Genomic DNA, 17,566 nt, shown 5'->3' with positions numbered 1-17,566 from the left:
ATTGGCTGCCTGCAGCTGTACTGCGGGTCACTACTAGGCCTGGAGCTGAAACATGATTGACAAACATAACATAATCAAAGACATTTTAAATGTGCACACTTAACTATCCTTACTTAACTGAGGAGTGGTAATAATTAGCACTGACAGCAGTTTTCATCTTCATGGTGCTTTACAAACTACTAATTCAGCCTTAGAATGGCCTTGTGAAACAAGAAACTCCATTTTACATACGAGGAACAGAGAATTTAAGCATCTTGTGCAAGGTGTCAAAGGGAGTATGTATCAGAGCCAAGTTTAGAACTCCAGAATTCCTGAGTTCTAGTCCTTTCCCCAACCACTAGGGAACACCCCATAACAGGGAGGTTTATTGATAGTCTGACTGGTACTAAAGAACACATTTGCTTCCCAGTCTGCAAATAGGAAGACATTACTTAATAACAGGCTGCTTCCTTATCCAAATGCTTAGATACAGGGCAAAATCATGGAATAATAAAATCATAGGACTGGAAGGGAACTCGTGAGCTCTTCTAGTCCAGTCCCCTGCACTCAAAGCAGGACTAAGTATTGTGTTTTTATCCAGCAGCCACCTGTCTGAATGAGTGGACATGCATTTCACACGTGCTCTTATTTGTGTCAGAGATGCATGGAGAAGACACTGACAGGCTTTCATGGGAAAGCTACACAGGGAAGTTAGCACTCCAAGATGAGAAGATAGCACAGAATAACAGATTGATACAAGCTAAGCCAACCTGCATCCCACTCAAAGACCAGGGTGCAGAAAGAAAGGAGGCTGTATTACTTGATCTTCTCATCCAATTGAGAGGATTGCTCTTTAGGATCAAGTTATAGTTCTCTATTTGGGGTAGAGGCAGGCCATATGCTTTAAAAAACCCACACAATTAGTCAAGTGGGCACAAGTGCTAAAAAATCAGAGCAGCTAGGAGTGTGGGGCCAAACAAAGACTTAAAGCTGCTTTGATTGGTTCCCAACAGAAAGAGCCAATATAGCCTTTAACAGTACTAGCAATCTTCATTTAATCATCCAGCAACTGGAGAGGAAATAAATAGCCAGTGTTTGTTTTGAAAACCCAGTAGGAGAGCAGAAGATCACTTCCCAGACACTCTGTGGTTGATTGACTGCTCACTTTCACACCCCAACCACTCTAGATTTGATTATTTAACCCATCAGAATTAGAGCACCACACCAAGAAACAGTGTTTCCAACAATCACATCCATCCATTTCCAAATTGCTCAGCACCTTATGTCATGCAGCTGACACATTCCTTTCCACCCTAGGAGTACAAATCTGCTGGTACATTAAAGACCAATAGGAGGAGGAAGATATTCAAACCTGTTCATTCACTTTAGTGTGGGAGGGTCCCTGATGGATGAGAAGTTTTACTATCTCTGCGTCTCCTTTCCAGGCTGCCAAGTGAAGAGGGTAACAACCTTTGCAGTCTGCCACATTGGTTAGCGCATCATTCCTCAGCAGAACTTCCACCACATCCCTGGAAAATAAGGATGGCTATGAGTCTCCAAAACACTCAGTCGCAACAGAACTGAAAAGGATACTGTTTAGCAGTTTGCACCCAAAAAGTTTAGGCTGCTCAAAAATAGTGGTTTGCAAACACAACACACAAAACCACACTAAAAAACACACCCCAAATCTGAATAATAATCATTTCTTTTTATCAAAATAAAAGTTGTGTGGATTTAAAAACTCCCAGAAGGTGTTGCCCAAGAATTTTAGACATGTAGGGCTGGAAGGGACCTCAAGAGGTCATTAGTCCATCCCCGTGTGCTGATTAAATATACCTAGACCATCCCTGACAGGTATTTTTCTAACCTGATTTTAAAATCTTCCAACGATGGAGATTCTACAATCTCCCCAGGTAACCTGTTCCAGTGCATAACTATCCTTAAGTGTTAGAACGTTTTCCTAATACCTAGGATTGAGGTTAAATCTCCCTTGCTGCAAATTAAGCCAACTGTTTCTTGTCCTATCCTCCGTGGACATGGAGAACAACTGATCAACATCCTCTTTATAACAACTCGTTATCTGAAGACTTGTATCTCCCCTCAGCCTTCTCTTTGCTAGAATAAATATGCCAATTCTTTGAACCTTTCCACGTAAGTCATACATTCTAAACTTCTGATCATTTTGGTCACTCTGGTGGAAACCTGTTCTTCCGACATGCCGCACAGCTATGCAATGTGAGTCGCACCAGTGTCAATTTGTTGCATTGGTGTAAGTCACTTCTTTACACCTGCACTGGTGGTGTGTATGACTGAGTCTGTCTCAGTGCAAAAAACCTATTGGAGGCAAGCTCCTAGGGTCATGGTACAAACCAAGCAAAACTGAGGAAAAAAAGCTTTGAGGCAAAAAGTGAAGTTTTTAAGGCTATTTAAGTTTCAGTACATCATCTTGTCACTGTTCACTACTAGCCAAGATTCTACACATGTACTGAAGACTGTAGAAAAACTGCATGTTATTGTATTGTATTTAAGAAAATGTGATCAAGTAATTGGAGACAGCAACATATGCACATCGGGGCAGCGTTAATACACATCCCAGTAGAATCCTACTGGTGTGTCTGTTCCTGGAGAGGTCGTCTTCTGGATGAGTTACACAACAAGAAGTGTTAGTCCCTTGTGGTTATTAAAGATGAAAGTGTGTTTGAGATAGCCCAAGCATCCTAGCCAAATTTTAAATCTGATTAATTGAATTCTGCAAAAACATGCCCCTACAATTTCACCGCAATATGGTGTTGTTCTCTTCTTGTCCTGAAGGTGGTATCGTATTGCACCAACGCCCTGTTCTATCTCCGAGGCAGCTGCATTATACTTGTGAATGAGGGAATTCTATAGCGCTCTCTTTCTCTCTCCCCCCATATTTATTTTTTATGGATAGTAAAGCACCTGGACATCCTTTAAGGTAAGAGGCACTATAGTAAAATTGCTTACTTGTGGCCATTCAAAGCAGCATGGTGCAGCGGAGTGTATCCAGTACTGTCAACACAGTTCACATTTGGTCCCCTCCAGATGCTGCAAGATAAAAAACTCAAACAGTAAGTCATGTACCAAATTTAGAGGCAGCCAGCTGGCAAGGAAAGGTTTCTGCAGAGTTCTTATGTTAAGTCTGTTATTTCAAATCAAGCCATAATAATGGACTGGCAGCTGCAATTAACTGCAGCAAGGCAGAGAACAGATATTGCACAATGCTATGTTAAACAAGGGTAACAAATGTCACAAGGCACAACAGAGTCATTAAGCAGACTCACTACTCAGCATTCCTCCCAAAGATCTGAGTTCTTAAGCCAGAGATTTGCTATTCCCTCACCAATGAATATTCTACAAGGCTTCTCAACAGTACTTTAGTTCATTAAGAAGTTTTAAAGGAACATCAGTGGCAAACGTCTATCTAAAAATTAACACAAGAACAGGTTCAACACCCCACACCATCAACCCACCACTAATCCTCTCCCTTCTCTGAAGGATTTTCATCAGCTGGGGGTCCCTTTTCTCAATGGTAAAAAACATTAAAGAATATGTAACTGTGAGATCAGTAATGGGATACAGAGCCTTTCATCTCTAGATCACTTATGCAAGTCCACTCTGAGTCAGTGGTGACCAAAAATCATCTCTGTCTGACAGCTGTTAGTGGGTCTGTGTGAAACAAGTAGGTGGTCTCAGAGCAGTTCCAAGAACTGGCCTGCCTTGTTGGCAGACTGAGATCAAGAATTTAATAGGCCATGGAGAATTAATCTTCTTTTACTCCTTAGGCCTGGTCTACACTGGGGGGGTGGGGGAGGGTGTCGATGTAAGATACGCAACTTCAGCTACGGGAATACCGTAGCTGAAGTAGACATCTCTTATTCTGACTTGCCTCCCGTCCTCACGGCGCGGGATCGATGGCTGCGGCTCCCCTGTCAACTCCACTACCGCTGCTTGCTCCGGTGGAGTTCCGGAGTCGATGGGGAGTGCGTTCGGGGATCGATATATCTCTTAACGAGACATTATATATCGATCCCGATAAATCGATCGCTACCCGCCAATACGGCATGTAGTCTGGACGTACCCTTAGAAGCGGCCCATCTAGAACAGGATTGAAACATACTGACGCAGCCAGGGGAGAGAGCATGTGGGCAGGAAGTGGGCACTAACCTTGCCCATGCTGTAGTAGTTAAAGGAACTCAATCTCTAGGGCTGCCATGTCTGGCAGCTTTCACCAGCACTTGAACCTGCTTTTAAAAAGATGGGATGGATACATTTGAAATCAGACATGCTTCCAAAGAAAGCTGTAGACTTCCATCTCTGAGTGTGCCTTCTTTTATAAGCCCCTTTTTGCTGCACACTGGCCTGTTTTGAAACCGATGCATTCGAAAGTACAGTAGGAGTAATTAAATGAGCTCAGAAAGGTCCCAGCTCCCACAGGTATTTTTGTTTTGCTTTTTAAAGAGAAGCAGGACTGATGCTTAGTTGCCCTCCTCCACTCCACAATTGCACTGTGTTAAAATAAGAGTGAACTGTTGCTGTTTATGAACTAGGGCTGACAATTTCATTTCCTCCACAGCATGTAATCACTATGGCTCATGGTACGATACACAGACAACCCAAGCAGTCATTAGGTTTTCTAAAATAACAGTCATTACTCGAGGGCCCCTCGCCAGAAAAATGCCACACCACACACACTGTATCAACTCAGCAGAAAAGAACTGGGGTAAAACAGGAAGGGCATCAAACCAATAGGAATCCTATGTAGACCAAGTAGGAACTCAAACTTAAACCCAACTATTTACTTCCCTCTTTCTGAGAAACATGTTCAAAAACTTAAGTTGGCCTCCCCAACCACAAAATATGTCACTGAAGTTCATTCCCACCAAGAGAATCCACATGATCTAGTGGTTGGACTGTTATAAAAAGCTTTTCAGACATAGATAAAGGGCAATAAGCAGTATAGAGAAAAAATGACCAAGGGCACTGGGGGCAAGAAATCTACCTTGTACAAAGATAATATGGGTCCTCTACTTAAAGGCCATATCCAAATACATCCCTATCCAATAAACTGCATAGTCCTCAATATCTACCTCAGAAGAAAGACAAGATGAGCTGATAGGGATAGAATATAAATCCTTCGACTGTATACCTCATTGACGACTGGAAGGCAAGAATATTGTCTTCCCTTTTCGTGGCCCATACTGTCTTCCCCCTCAGAGTACACTTAGGGACAGTGCATAAGATGATCTGGTCCCCAGAAAAAAAATGTTCCTAGAACTGTACAATGCATTCCACCCTTAGAGGGACTGGCTTAGGGGCCTGAAAGTCCAGACTTCTTAGGACCAAATACAGAGACGAGGTAGAGTGCTCTAGTGCAGTGGTTCTCAATCATGGATACACCAGGAGGACTGCAGTGCCCTAGAGGGGGGAGGGGCTCATGGGACAGGTATAGTGGCATCGTAAGTGCAAGCTAGAATTAGGGAGTGGCAAGCAGGACAACTGCCCAGGGCCCGGCAAAGCTAAGTTACATGTTTCAGCCCTGCCGCCTGGGGCTCAAGCTTCAGACAAGGCTCACAAGTATCACACTGAAATGCAAGTACAATATTTATATTATATGGTAAAAATGAGAAAGTCAGCAATTTTTCAGTACTAGTGTGCTGTGACACGTCTGTATTTTTAGGTCTGATTTTGTAAGCAAGAAGTTTTTAACGGAGGTGAACTTGGAGTACACACGACAAATCAGACTCCTAAAAGGGCTTCAGTAATCTGGAAAGGTTGAGAACCACTGCTCTAGTGGACTAAGTCTGGAGCTGGGAGTCAAGAAGGTATGGGTGATTCATCCCAGATCTGCTGTTAATTCACCCATCTTGAATTTTGCTAAAGTACAAGCAATGAAATTTGCACCATACAAGACCAGTATCAGGGCACTCTACTGTGGAGCATATGTAATCTAGAAGACATGGTGAGATCTACAGGAAGGATTCCGGCCTTTCTTCCCTTTAGTGCACAGATAGTATTTTCACCCGCCCTCACGTAGTACTTCTTCCAGTCCCCCAGTTTCCTGCAGCACAGAAGGAATGAAAATGAAGTGGTCACTGAATGCGTACAGTACTGCAGATGCTGCTAGCATCATTTGAGAAGCAGGGTTAAAGCCCTGGCTGTGCACTTTTATGACATCGTCGAGTCAGCTCAGAGACAGAATAAACTACAGGCCAGAATCCAGGAAGTGCCCTCCCACTTTCAGCTGCCATGAAGCCGGAGTTGGATTTAGTCAATTCTAGAGCTCTGTGGTTTCCATTTGGCAATGGGCTCATGGAGTGTGGTTACCCAGCTAATTTATTGCTGTATTTACAGTGGCAATTAATGGTTAAAATTATGGCAGAGCAACTTGTTTTTAGTCTGGGCAAGGTTATAAATGTGTCTGCATATCCCCTTTCACAGATTGTGTTAAAATTTGCTCTGATTTTGGTCAGGTTACTATTTGACATAAGGAAAGGAAATCAGAGGGGTATAGATTCACGCTGTGTACATGCACACACAGCGCCCAATGCCTGCAGTTAACCACCATCAACACTGGGCACCTATGGTATCATTCATATGAAGATTTCAAATTACTTTATGAAGTGGATAATTTTTATTATCCCCATCTAAAAGATGGGGAAAGTGGAAACTGTAAATCAAACGACTTGCCCAAGGTCACAGCAGTATAGGAATATCATACTTAACCCGGAAGAAAAATCTCAGAGCTCTGAAGCAGCCACACTTCCGATATCGGAGTGTAAATCTTTTACAGATGCAGAGACCGCTTTTCTTACTAGGAAAACAGGGAAGAGGGCAAGACTTTGAATGTGGAGATGGAGTATTTCCACCAGGAAGGCTTGGCTTGTTCTCATTATGAGGAAGTCTGGCTGTTGCAGGAGTCTTTATGCTAGGATTTTGCTTTTTAAAAAGCAATAAAAGGTGCCTAGAGTCTGCAACAAGTGACTTTTTATTCTTACTAATGGAAAGAAATAAACCCACACTAGCCCACCTTGGTCAAAAAAGGTCAACTCATCCCAAGGCCTAGAATGAAGTAGGGATCAAAAAGAGACTGAGAAACATTTATCTTTAGATGTTGGGATTGTGCCAGAAGTAAATCAGTCTTCTCTTCCCTTTACTCCATCTTCAGCTCCTCCTCATAGTTAAAATTGCCATATAATTCTTAAGCCTTACTAGAAACCAAATCTTTGTGTATTAAGAAAGGATCAGTGCATGGCACTTGACACAAACTAAGATACTGAGATTTTTCTTATCAGATCTAGACACAGTAAAGTGACTACATACTATGGGCTGCAGAGACCAAACTTTGAGAGGACATTGGGATGGGAGTATTTCTTTGTGGAAGACATGCCTTTTCCTCGGAGAGCTGTTTGCAGTATCTGACACAGTTACAGAAGAGGAACAATCTCAGTGACACCTCACACCTTATCTGTAGAAAGAGTGGTATGTCTACACCACAAATTAAAACCTGCAGTGCCAAGTCTCAGAGTCCAGGTCAATTGATTCAGGAGGCTCAGGCTGCAGAGCTAAAAATAGCAGTGTAGACATTTGCACTCAGGCTGGAGCCTGGCCTCCAAGACCCACCCCCCTCACCTGCGTTCAGAAGCTGGGGGCTTCAGCCCAAGCAGTAAAGTCTACAGTGATATTTTTAGCCCTGCAGCTCCAGCCTTAGCCAACTGAGCTGGGCTCTTAGACTCCGCCCCCCACAGGTTTTTCTTTGCAGCATAGACATACCCACTGACAGAACTGTTGCAAGGAACACCACCCTTTGACTGTACCACTGAGGGAGCTTACGGTGCTGATACTAAGGGGTTAAAGTTAAGTATTACAAAGTCAAGACTGATTGTCAAGTGGTTGTGGACAGAAAGCCGGAGTGGGAAAGGAAGCATGCAGTTGTCACAGGAGGTTCAGATAAAGTTTTAATTAACTGGCAACTGTTAGAGTGCTTAGAAATTTGGTGTAGTTAGAAAACAGAGGCCTCGACAAGTGACAGAAGAAAGTTATTACATATTGGGAAAGAGTTACAAGCTACAGAGTAACCTATTGGTCACGTCCATTGATATAAAGAACACACAAACGCACCCATCCAGTAACAAAATCTCTCAAATGGGGATTTGACACCCTCAGAGTCTGAAAGGACTTACCAAGAGGCTTCAAAGTTTCAGAGAGAGATAAAGAGAGAGAACACTTATATGAAGATTTCTCTGTTACAGAGTTCATTCCCATCCAACATTGCTAAACCATTCTTGCCAGGGCTGGCTTTTATCCCTCGATCTGAAAGATGCTTCTGTAGAGTCATTTTCTTTTTAGTAGCCTCTCATGCAATCTGGTAATGTTCTGAGTAGCAGGACTGGATTATAGCTTTTTTTTTTTTTAATTGCCAGAAAATACACCCCTAGTCCTCCCAGCAAAGGATTAATTCTCCTCTGCAGCAAGTTGACATTTTACAAAAGCACCAAACACCAGCCCTGAAGTAAAGTCCCCTAGGACCTTAACTCTCACATTCGGAAGACTGGAAGGGGATGCAATTTTGATGACGATCCAAAGCTTCTGCATCATGGAAACAGAACCAGTGCAGACCTTTGGTGCCAAGCAGTTCGAAAGCCATTGCACTAACAGAGATAAATACTTGGAGTGTGCAGTCACTGAGAAGCCCAGAACAACAGAATAGAACAGGTTTGCATTGCTCTGTACTTGTGTTCAGTGTCAGAAGGTGGATGATTCTTATATCATATTGGAGATGGTACTGCTCCCATAAGCATTTTGAAATTTTTAAGCTCCGACTTTGGACTCATTAGTACCCAAGTGACATTCATTGTCAAACCCTGTTCAGCCAACACCATCTTTTTAACAGGTTTGTTTTACTGGGGACAGAGGATGAAGAAATGATAGCGCATAACTCCTCCTCATTTCAAGAGGCATTTTAGAACACATACGGCAGTTAAAAAAAAATCCGACATTAAAAGCCCATTCATTAAGTTGGTTTTACATGGTGAAGACAGGAAGAAACTATGGGAAATCAGAACAGTGTCTGAGGGACTCGTTCTCCTTTCATGGAAACTCAGCTGTACAGTGACTTCTGCCTTCTATCACTGACCTTTGACTGTGAAAAGGTACAGCAAGATATGGGCCCGCTTCTCCAAAGAGAAAGCATAACAGCCAACAGCATACAGACAGGAATGAAACAAGGGGAATAACTGACTGCATGTAGCAGGTCACCTTCAAAGCACTGTCTACCTTTCAGGGGCATCACCTCCATTTTTATAGATGGGGAAAACTGGAAGAGTAGCATTAAAATTAGTTGCCCAAGGAAATCAGAACTAGGACTAAAATTCATGAAGTCCTACCTCTAATAATACTATGCCCTGCCCTCAGTAAGCCAGCAGAGAGTTGACCAGTGTAGAAGTCGGTACACCTGAGTTCTATTCCTGACTCTGCTGGGGAGCACTGGGAAAGCTGCTTAAAGCACAATGCCTCAGTTTCCAAATCTGTAAACTGGAGATAAAATATTAAGATACTTTGAGATCTACAGTGCACACAGTTATACTCTTACCTATTGAAACGATGATGGAAGGAAACAGCGTCCACTGTATGAAGTGTTACATGCCAACATTGTTATTAAACTATTTCCCTGATTAAAGAAAAACAAAACAGCATTTGTATAAGTAGAATAATCTGTGCCTCACAGGGTTGAGAGAATCATGCAATACAAGTTTCCAATAATTTTCAGACAGCTAAAAGAGCTCAGAAGGTTTGAAGCAGATCTTACTAGCTTTCTGTGAATGGATTGGTTTTTTCCTAGCCTTATTTCAAAAAGACTTTTGGATTTATAATATTAGTCTTTGTTCTGAAGATGCCAACTTCCCAGCCACAATAATCTGGGGCTCATCTCCCATTTCTTCACATCAGCTAATGAAGAATTTTACATGTTTCTGATATCCATATTTAATGCATTTAAAAAGGCAGAACACTATGGAAATAAGGCAAGTCCTAAAAGTTACAACATCCACCTACTCTTCATACACATTTTTCTATTCTGCTTCTCTGGTTTCAGCAAGGGCCGTGGGCCCTTGGCCTTTTATAACTTCCCATTGGGGAAAATAACTGAATAAGGCACATTGCTTTAGGACACAATAAACCCCTCATTTATTTTTTTAAACAAACCCTATTTTGCCCCCCTGCCTCCCCATCTACTTTTCTCTGCCCAGAGTAACTAATCAGAAAATCATCCAGGAGTGCTGTGCTCGGATCAAGACAAAAATACTAAACACTACTTTCCAACAGCAAGTAACAGAAGAGTCACCAATAGGTAACCTGGAATCTCATTTATTATTCATATTAAAGGAGCATCTGGAAATCCCAACCAAGATTGGAATTCCATTGTCCTAGGCACTGTACAGACAGCATAAGGCAGTTCTCCTGCCTTGAAGAATTTATGTTATAAATATTTGAGACAAAGGTGCTAGAAGTAGAATTATCCCTACTTTACAGGTGGGGAACTGAGGAATAGTGTGAGTAAGTGACTCATTCAAGGTCAGAGAGGATGCCTAGCAGCTGGCAATTAAACCCATATGTTCTGAAACCTCAGTCAGTGCCTCAACTACAAGCTCAAGTCATGAGATAATAGTTGTTAGAATTGGAGACTTACTAGCTCACCACCCATTGTTCTCAAAGTGCAGAATACAGAGTTAATATACAGAATTAAATATTACTTCCTCAAGACACTAGATCTTAGCTATTCTAATGCAAGACCATCCTCACCTTTTTTGTATTTGCCATACATACACAGGCACGGAACATGAACACAACGTATCTCAGCAAATGCCTGGCACTTTTACAGTGATTTAGATTTTCAAAGCATACTATAAACATTTCTTAACAATGCTGTGAGGTAGGTCATTATGCCTATTTTACAGATAAGAAATCTTTGAAAATAAACATATGGCAAACTGGGAGTACAATCTCTGACTCCAAGCCCTGTGCTTTAACTGAGAGACAATGCTGTCAAAGGGACAGACATCTTAAACAGAAGGAGTCCATGTTGCCTTCTGTACCTTTGGGGGTGAGGGGGGAGAAGAGGATTATTGGAAAACATTTTTCCAGCAACCTAACAGAGTTCAAACAGACAAATTATTATAAAGCTTGGCTTTAGCGTTTTACAACTGAAGTGCCTTATCAATTATGAAAACAAATTTCAACATACTATATAAGATGTGTGTGGCCATTTAATCCAAAGCATAATTATATAATGCATTGCCGAGTGTACAGGCATTTTAAATGCACGTATTAAGTGTCACTTAACATTCCAATCTTGTACGGGAAGCATTTGGTGCGTATAATGTTCTCCCACTAACATTCGTGTCTTAATTTTACCAGAAGAGAAACATCCAATAACTCATTTCTTTAGCATTTCAAACAGCACAATATTGCCAAGCATTTTACAAAGTAGGATAGCTGGCAGCTAACAGGGACCCAATATGGGAGACCTTTGTCAAAAAGTCATGTTATTTTGATGGTGGACTATTGTTTAGATCAAAAATCTCTTCTTCCTTCTTGTGGGATGCAAGAGGCTGTAAAGCCAACTTGCTGTGTTTGAATGGGTGTGGAAGGGTGATACAGGAAGGTGACCACAGAGGATGCAGTGGAGGAATGTGTGAAGTGATCTACATTTATGCTGTACATGTCCAGAACATAAGCTCAGGACTTTAAGAATAAATAAATAAATACATAAATAAATACACACTAGCAGCAGATCTGGAAGCTACCAAGGATCTCTGAAGGGCCATCCCCAGCCAGCTGTTTTGATTTAAGAAGTACACAATTAAAGGAAGCAGGCGCTAGATCACAGAGCATTCCCAAAATTGTCAGGAATGCTTTCTGAAGCCTTAGGTATTCCAGGCACTAAGCTCTCTGGCTCAGGATCAGCATTTACCCCGTATGAGAACAAACATGAAAGGACAGGTTTAGGAGTTCAGTCAGATGACAAGGGGCAGAAGAAAGACTATAGCAGCCTTGGATCTACTGCCAGTCACTACCTGCAAGCCACCCATTCTCCCAAGTCACAAAATGTGACCTGAAAGGACACTATGAGAATACGATGCCACTTCTATTCTCTCATGCCAGCTGAGGATCCAGGCAGCTATCAGATGTGCTCTATGCTACCTACTGGTTGACTTGTTGCTATTTGGGGCCCTAGACACCAAATTTCTTGTCCTAGTCCTCTCACAGCGAAAGCACTATCACTTTGAGGCTCAGACATTGGAGATTGAACTTCATCTCAAAGCTGGCCACACAATACATGTTGCTCCCTGAAAAGGGTGGATGTAGGAATGCATCTTCAATAGTATCCACCAATTATACCCTAAATTCAGCATTCACAGCATCAGTCCAAGGGGAAAAAAACAAAACCATCCAGTGACAAGACCTATTAAGATGCAGGAAGGAGCAATATATCTGGCAGATAGAAAAGCAGCACCTTTACTCTATGTCCTTCATGGTGAGATCCTGGCAGATGGCAATTCATGGCAGCTGCATGTACAAATGGGACAGAGAGAATTTGTGACTGCACAAATACGGAATACCTCATCAACATCGCCAACAATCATATCCAGGTGGTATCTCTGTCATCCACTCTGCCACTGGAAGCAAATAACTAAACTTAGGCCTGGTCTACACTACGGGTTTAGGTCGACTTTAGCAGCGTTAAATCGAATTAAGTCTGGACACGTCCACACGACGATGCCCTTTCTTTCGACTTAAAGGGTCCTTTAAACCGGTTTCTTTACACCACCTCCGACAAGGGGATTAGCGATAAAACCGGCCTTTGCGGGTTGGAATTGGGGTAGTGTGGACGGAATTCGACGTTATTGGCCTCCGGGAGCTATCCCGCAGTGCTTCATTGTGACCGCTCCGGACAGCACTCTCAACTCAGATGCACTGACCAGGTAGACAGGAAAAGACGCGCGAATGTTTGAATTTCATTTCCTGTTTGCTCAGCGTGGAGAGCACAGGTGACCACGCAGAGCTCATCAGCACAGGTAACCGTGATGGAGTCCCAGGATCGCAAAAGAGCTCCAGCATGGACCGAACAGGAGGTACGGGATCTGCTTGCCATATGGGGAGATGAAGCAGTGATAGCTGAACTCCGTAGCAGTAAAAGAAATGGCAAAGTATTAGAAAAGATCTCCAAGGCCATGAAGGACCGAGGCCATAACAGGGACACACAGCAGTGCCGCGTGAAAATTAAGGAGCTACGGCAAGCTTACCACAAAGCCAGAGAAGCAAACGGAAGGTCCGGGGCAGAGCCGCAAACTTGCCGCTTCTACACGGAGCTGCATGCGATCCTAGGGGGTGCAGCCACCACTACCCCAACCGTGTGCTATGACTCTCTCACTGGAGAAACACACAGGGAAGACTGTTCGGGGAACGAGGAAGATGAGGATGGAGGTACTGTAGGTAGCTCACAGCAGCAAGGAAGCGGAGAAACCGGTTTCCCCAACAGCCAGGATATGTTTGTGACCCTGGACCTGGAACCAGTAACCCCCGAACTCACCCAAGACCCTCAGGGCACACAGGAGACCTCTGGTGAGTGTACCTTTGTAAATATTTGTAAACATTACACATGGTTTAAAAGCAAGCGTGTTTAATGATTAATTTGCCCTGGCAATCGCGGCCAGTACATCTACTGGAAAAGTCTGTTAACGTGTATGGGGATGGAGCGGAAATCCTCCAGGGACATCTCCAGAAAGCTCTCCTGGTTGAAATGGGGTGATTTTATTAAGGGGACATTCAGAGGCGCCCGTTCCTGCTCTTCTGAACAGAAATGTTCCCCGCTGTTAAACACGCGGTGGAGGGGAGGGGTGAAGTGATCATCCCAGAGAATCGTGTGGGGGGGGGGGGGGGGTTTACTTGGGTTTGTGCCGCATGTTAACCGGGAAACCGCAGCCCCTCCTTTTACATTGAAAACCCATTTTAAATGGACAACCCAATCCATCCTTGATATGGGAAATGCGCTGCTGTTTGCAACCTTTCCCGCATGTTAAGAAGGTTAAAAAAGCCAAAACACTGTGGCCTACCATGGCTACCTGCACGCCGAAATATGCGACCTTGTAATGAAAGAGTGTACCCATTGTTCTCTAAAATGTGTCTTTTTTAACCACCTCTCCCTTCTCCTCCACCAGCTGCAAATGTTTCTCCTTCGCAGAGGCTAGTGAACATTAGAAAGAGAAAACGTAGGACGAGGGACGATATGTTCACGGCGCTGCAGATCTCCTCCCACGCTGATAGAGCACAGCAGAATGCGTGGAGGCAGTCAATGTCGGACATGAGAAAAGCACAATATGAACGAGAAGAGAGGTGGCGGGCTGAATGGCGGGATGAAAAGAGCAAGTGGCGGGCTGAAGACGATAGGTGGCGTCAGCTTGCAGACAGACGGCAAGAGTCAATGCTCCGTCTGCTGGAGCATCAAACTGATATGCTCGAGCGTATGGTTGAGCTGCAGGAAAGGCAGCAGGAACAGAGACCGCCGCTACAGCCCCTGTTTAACCAACAGCCCTCCTCCCCAAGTTCCATAGCCTCCTCACCAAGACGCCCAAGAACATGGTGGGGGGGCCTCCGTCCACCCAGTCACTCCACCCCAGATGATCGCCCAAGCATCAGAAGGCTGGCCTTCAATAAGAGTTAAAGTTTTAAAATGCAGTGTGTCCTTTTCCATCCCTCCTCCCCCACCCATCCCAGGCTACCTTGGCAATTATCCCCCTACTTCTGTGAGGAACTAATAAAGAATGCATTAATGTGAAAAAACAATGACTTTATTGCCTCTGCAAGCGGTGCTCGAATTGGGGAGGGGAGGGTGGGGTGGGGTGGTTGGTTTACAGGGAAGTAGAGTGAACCGGGTCGGGGGGGGGGGGGTTGGAGGGTTCATCAAGGAGAAACAAACAGAAGTTTCACACAGTAGCCTGGCCAGTCACAAAACTAGTTTTCAAAGCTTCTCTGATGCGCACCGCGCCCTGCTGTGATCCTCTAACCGCCCTGGTGTCTGGCTGCGTGTAATCAGCGGCCAGGCGAGTTGCCTCAACCTCCCACCCTGCCATAAAGGTCTCCCCCTTACTCTCACAGATATTGTGGAGCGCACAGCAAGCAGCAATAACAATGGGGATATTCTTTTCGCTGAGGTCTGAGCGAGTCAGTAAGCTGCGCCAGCGCGCTTTTAAACGTCCAAATGCACATTCCACCACCATTCGGCACTTGCTCAGCCTGTAGTTGAACAGGTCCTGACTACTGTCCAGGCTGCCTGTGTACGGCTTCATGAGCCATGGCATTAAGGGGTAGGCTGGGTTCCCAAGGATCACGATAGACATTTCAACATCCCCAACGGTTACTTTCTGGTCCGGGAAGAAAGTCCCTTCCTCCAGCTTTCGAAACAGAGCAGAGTTCCTGAAGACGCGAGCATCATGTACCTTTCCCGGCCATCCCACGTTGATGTTGGTGAAATGTCCCTTGTGATCCACAAGGGCTTGCAGCAGCATTGAAAAGTACCCCTTGCGGTTTACGTAGTCGGTGGCTTGGTGCTCCGGTGACAAGATAGGGATATGGGTTCCGTCTATGGCCCCGCCACAGTTTGGGAATCCCATTTCAGCAAAACCATCCACTATTGACTGCACGTTGCCCAGAGTCACTACCCTTGATATCACCAGGTCTTTCATTGCCCTGGCAAATTGGATCACAGCAGCCCCCACCGTAGATTTGCCCACTCCAAATTGATCCCGACTGACCGGTAGCTGTCTGGCGTTGCAAGCTTCCACAGGGCTATCGCCGCTCGCTTCTCAACTGTGAGGGCTGCTCTCATCTTGGTATCCTGGCGTTTCAGGGCAGGGGAAAGCAAGTCAAAGTTCCATGAAAGTGGCCTTACGCATGCGAAAGTTTCGCAGGCACTGGGAATCGTCCCACACCTGCAGCACGATGCGGTCCCACCAGTCTGTGCTTGTTTCCCGGGCCCAGAATCGGCGTTCCACGGCATGAACCTGCCCCAGTGACACCATGATTTCCACATTGCTGGGGCCTGTGCCTTGTGAGAGGTCTATGTCCATGTCAATTTCCTCATCACTCTCTTCGCAGCGCTGCAATCGCCTCCTCGGCTGGTCCGGGTTTCGCCTTGGCATGTCCTGGCTCTGCATATACTCCAGGACAATGTGCGTGGTGTTCATAGTGCTCATAATTGCCGCGGTGATCTGAGCGGGCTCCATGATCCCAGTGCTAGCTATGGCGCCTGGTCAGAAAAAAGGCGCGAAACTAGTATCTGATGGACCAGGAGAAGGAGGGAGGGCGGGAGGGAGGGAGGGCCGAGTGACGACATGGCGTACAGGTACAGGAACAGGGAATTAAAATCAAGAAAGGTGGCTGTGCATCAGGGAGAAACACAAACAACTGTCACACAGAATGGTCCCCCCAAAGATTAAACTGAAAACCCTGGGCTTAGCAGGCCGTTGATTTCACGGAGGAAGGGGAAGCAAATGAATACAGAACAAATCTTTTTTTACATCTTAAGCTGGCAGCCGACGGTGCAGCATGAGTGATAGCCTCTGCAGTACGATGACGATGGTTACCAATCGTAATATACCATCGTCTACCAAAAGGCAAGGGGCTGCTGCTGTGTAGCAATGCAGCCCCACGTCTGCCAGCCCCACGTCCGCCAGCAGCCAGCATTGCCCTCGGCCTCTTCTGGGTGCTTAGCAGACAATACTGGGCAATTGGCAGAAAATAGTATACTACGACTGGTAGCCATCATCATCGAAACAGTAGCATGTCTGCCCAGGTGGCCATGATTGACAGCCACTCCAGTACGACGACGATGGGTACCAGTCATAATACACCATCGCCTACCAAAGGGCAAGGGACTGGTGCAATGCAGCCCCACGGCTGCCAGCCCCACGGCTATTACTCATGCTACACCGTCTACCGCCAAAAGGCAGTTAGCAGCTGCTGCTGTGTAGCAATGCAGTCCCACGTCTGCCGGCACCCACAGGACATATAGTGACAGTGAGCTCAGCTGAGCTGAGCGGGCTCCATGCTTACCATGCTTTTGTTTTGCATCATCCATCATCCATGCTTACTGTTTTGCATCATCCGGGCATTGGGATCTCAACCCAGAATTCAAAAAAAAGGCGCGAAAGTAGTATCTGATGGACTAGGGGAAGGAGGGAGGGCGGGCCGAGTGACGACATGGCGTACAGGTACAGGGAATTAAAATCAAGAACGGTGGCTGTGCATCAGGGAGAAACACAAACAACTGTCACACAGAATGGTCCCCCCAAATATTAAACTGAAAACCCTTGGTTTAGCAGGCCGTTGATTTGACGGAGGGAGGGGGAAGCAAATGAATACAGAGCAAATCTATTTTTTACATTTTAAGACGACGGTGCAGCGTGACTGATAGCCCTCGGCATCTTTCCGGGTGCTTGGCAGCAAATACTGGGCGCTTGGCAGTTAGTGTATTACGATGGTCTTCAGGCCTATTGCACGATCTGCTGCT

General features: G+C 44.9%; 2 protein-coding genes across 25 annotated transcripts in view; one reads left to right on the top strand and one right to left on the bottom strand.

The window, feature by feature from the left end:
* ANKS1A (ankyrin repeat and sterile alpha motif domain containing 1A) overlaps positions 1-17,566 on the bottom strand; it is a 163,217-nt gene that overhangs the window by 109,557 nt on the left and 36,094 nt on the right. For 21 of the 24 annotated variants that reach the window (XM_065591695.1, XM_065591688.1, XM_065591691.1 and 18 more), the window contains exons 2-3: positions 2,965-3,045; positions 1,352-1,508 (exon numbers count right to left, since the gene is read on the bottom strand). In XM_065591695.1, coding sequence (XP_065447767.1) covers positions 1,352-1,508; positions 2,965-3,045 — 238 coding nt within the window. Of the gene's footprint in view, positions 1-1,351; positions 1,509-2,964; positions 3,046-9,589; positions 9,645-17,566 lie in introns of those variants that run through there. The other 3 variants (XM_065591690.1, XM_065591694.1, XM_065591705.1) reach the window with 2 other exon arrangements.
* On the top strand, positions 12,957-14,873 carry LOC135982926 (uncharacterized). Its single transcript, XM_065591707.1, has 2 exons — positions 12,957-13,620; positions 14,217-14,873. The coding sequence occupies exons 1-2, from the start codon at positions 13,083-13,085 to the stop codon at positions 14,717-14,719; spliced, it is 1,041 nt and encodes a 346-aa protein (XP_065447779.1). The 5' UTR covers positions 12,957-13,082; the 3' UTR covers positions 14,720-14,873.

This window comes from Chrysemys picta, chromosome 4 (genome assembly GCF_011386835.1).
Source record: "Chrysemys picta bellii isolate R12L10 chromosome 4, ASM1138683v2, whole genome shotgun sequence".
Classification (NCBI taxonomy): domain Eukaryota; kingdom Metazoa; phylum Chordata; order Testudines; family Emydidae; genus Chrysemys; species Chrysemys picta.
Note: the sequence above shows the minus strand (reverse complement) of the source record. Positions and strands in the feature narration are given on the sequence as shown.

Excerpts from the sequence above, each read along its gene's own strand:
- LOC135982926 (XM_065591707.1), top strand. The coding sequence starts at position 13,083 with ATGGAGTCCCAGGATCGCAAAAGAGCTCCAGCATGGACCGAACAGGAG. Across the intron at positions 13,621-14,216 it reads GGGCACACAGGAGACCTCTG|CTGCAAATGTTTCTCCTTCG; the intron begins GTGAGTGTACCT and ends CTCCTCCACCAG.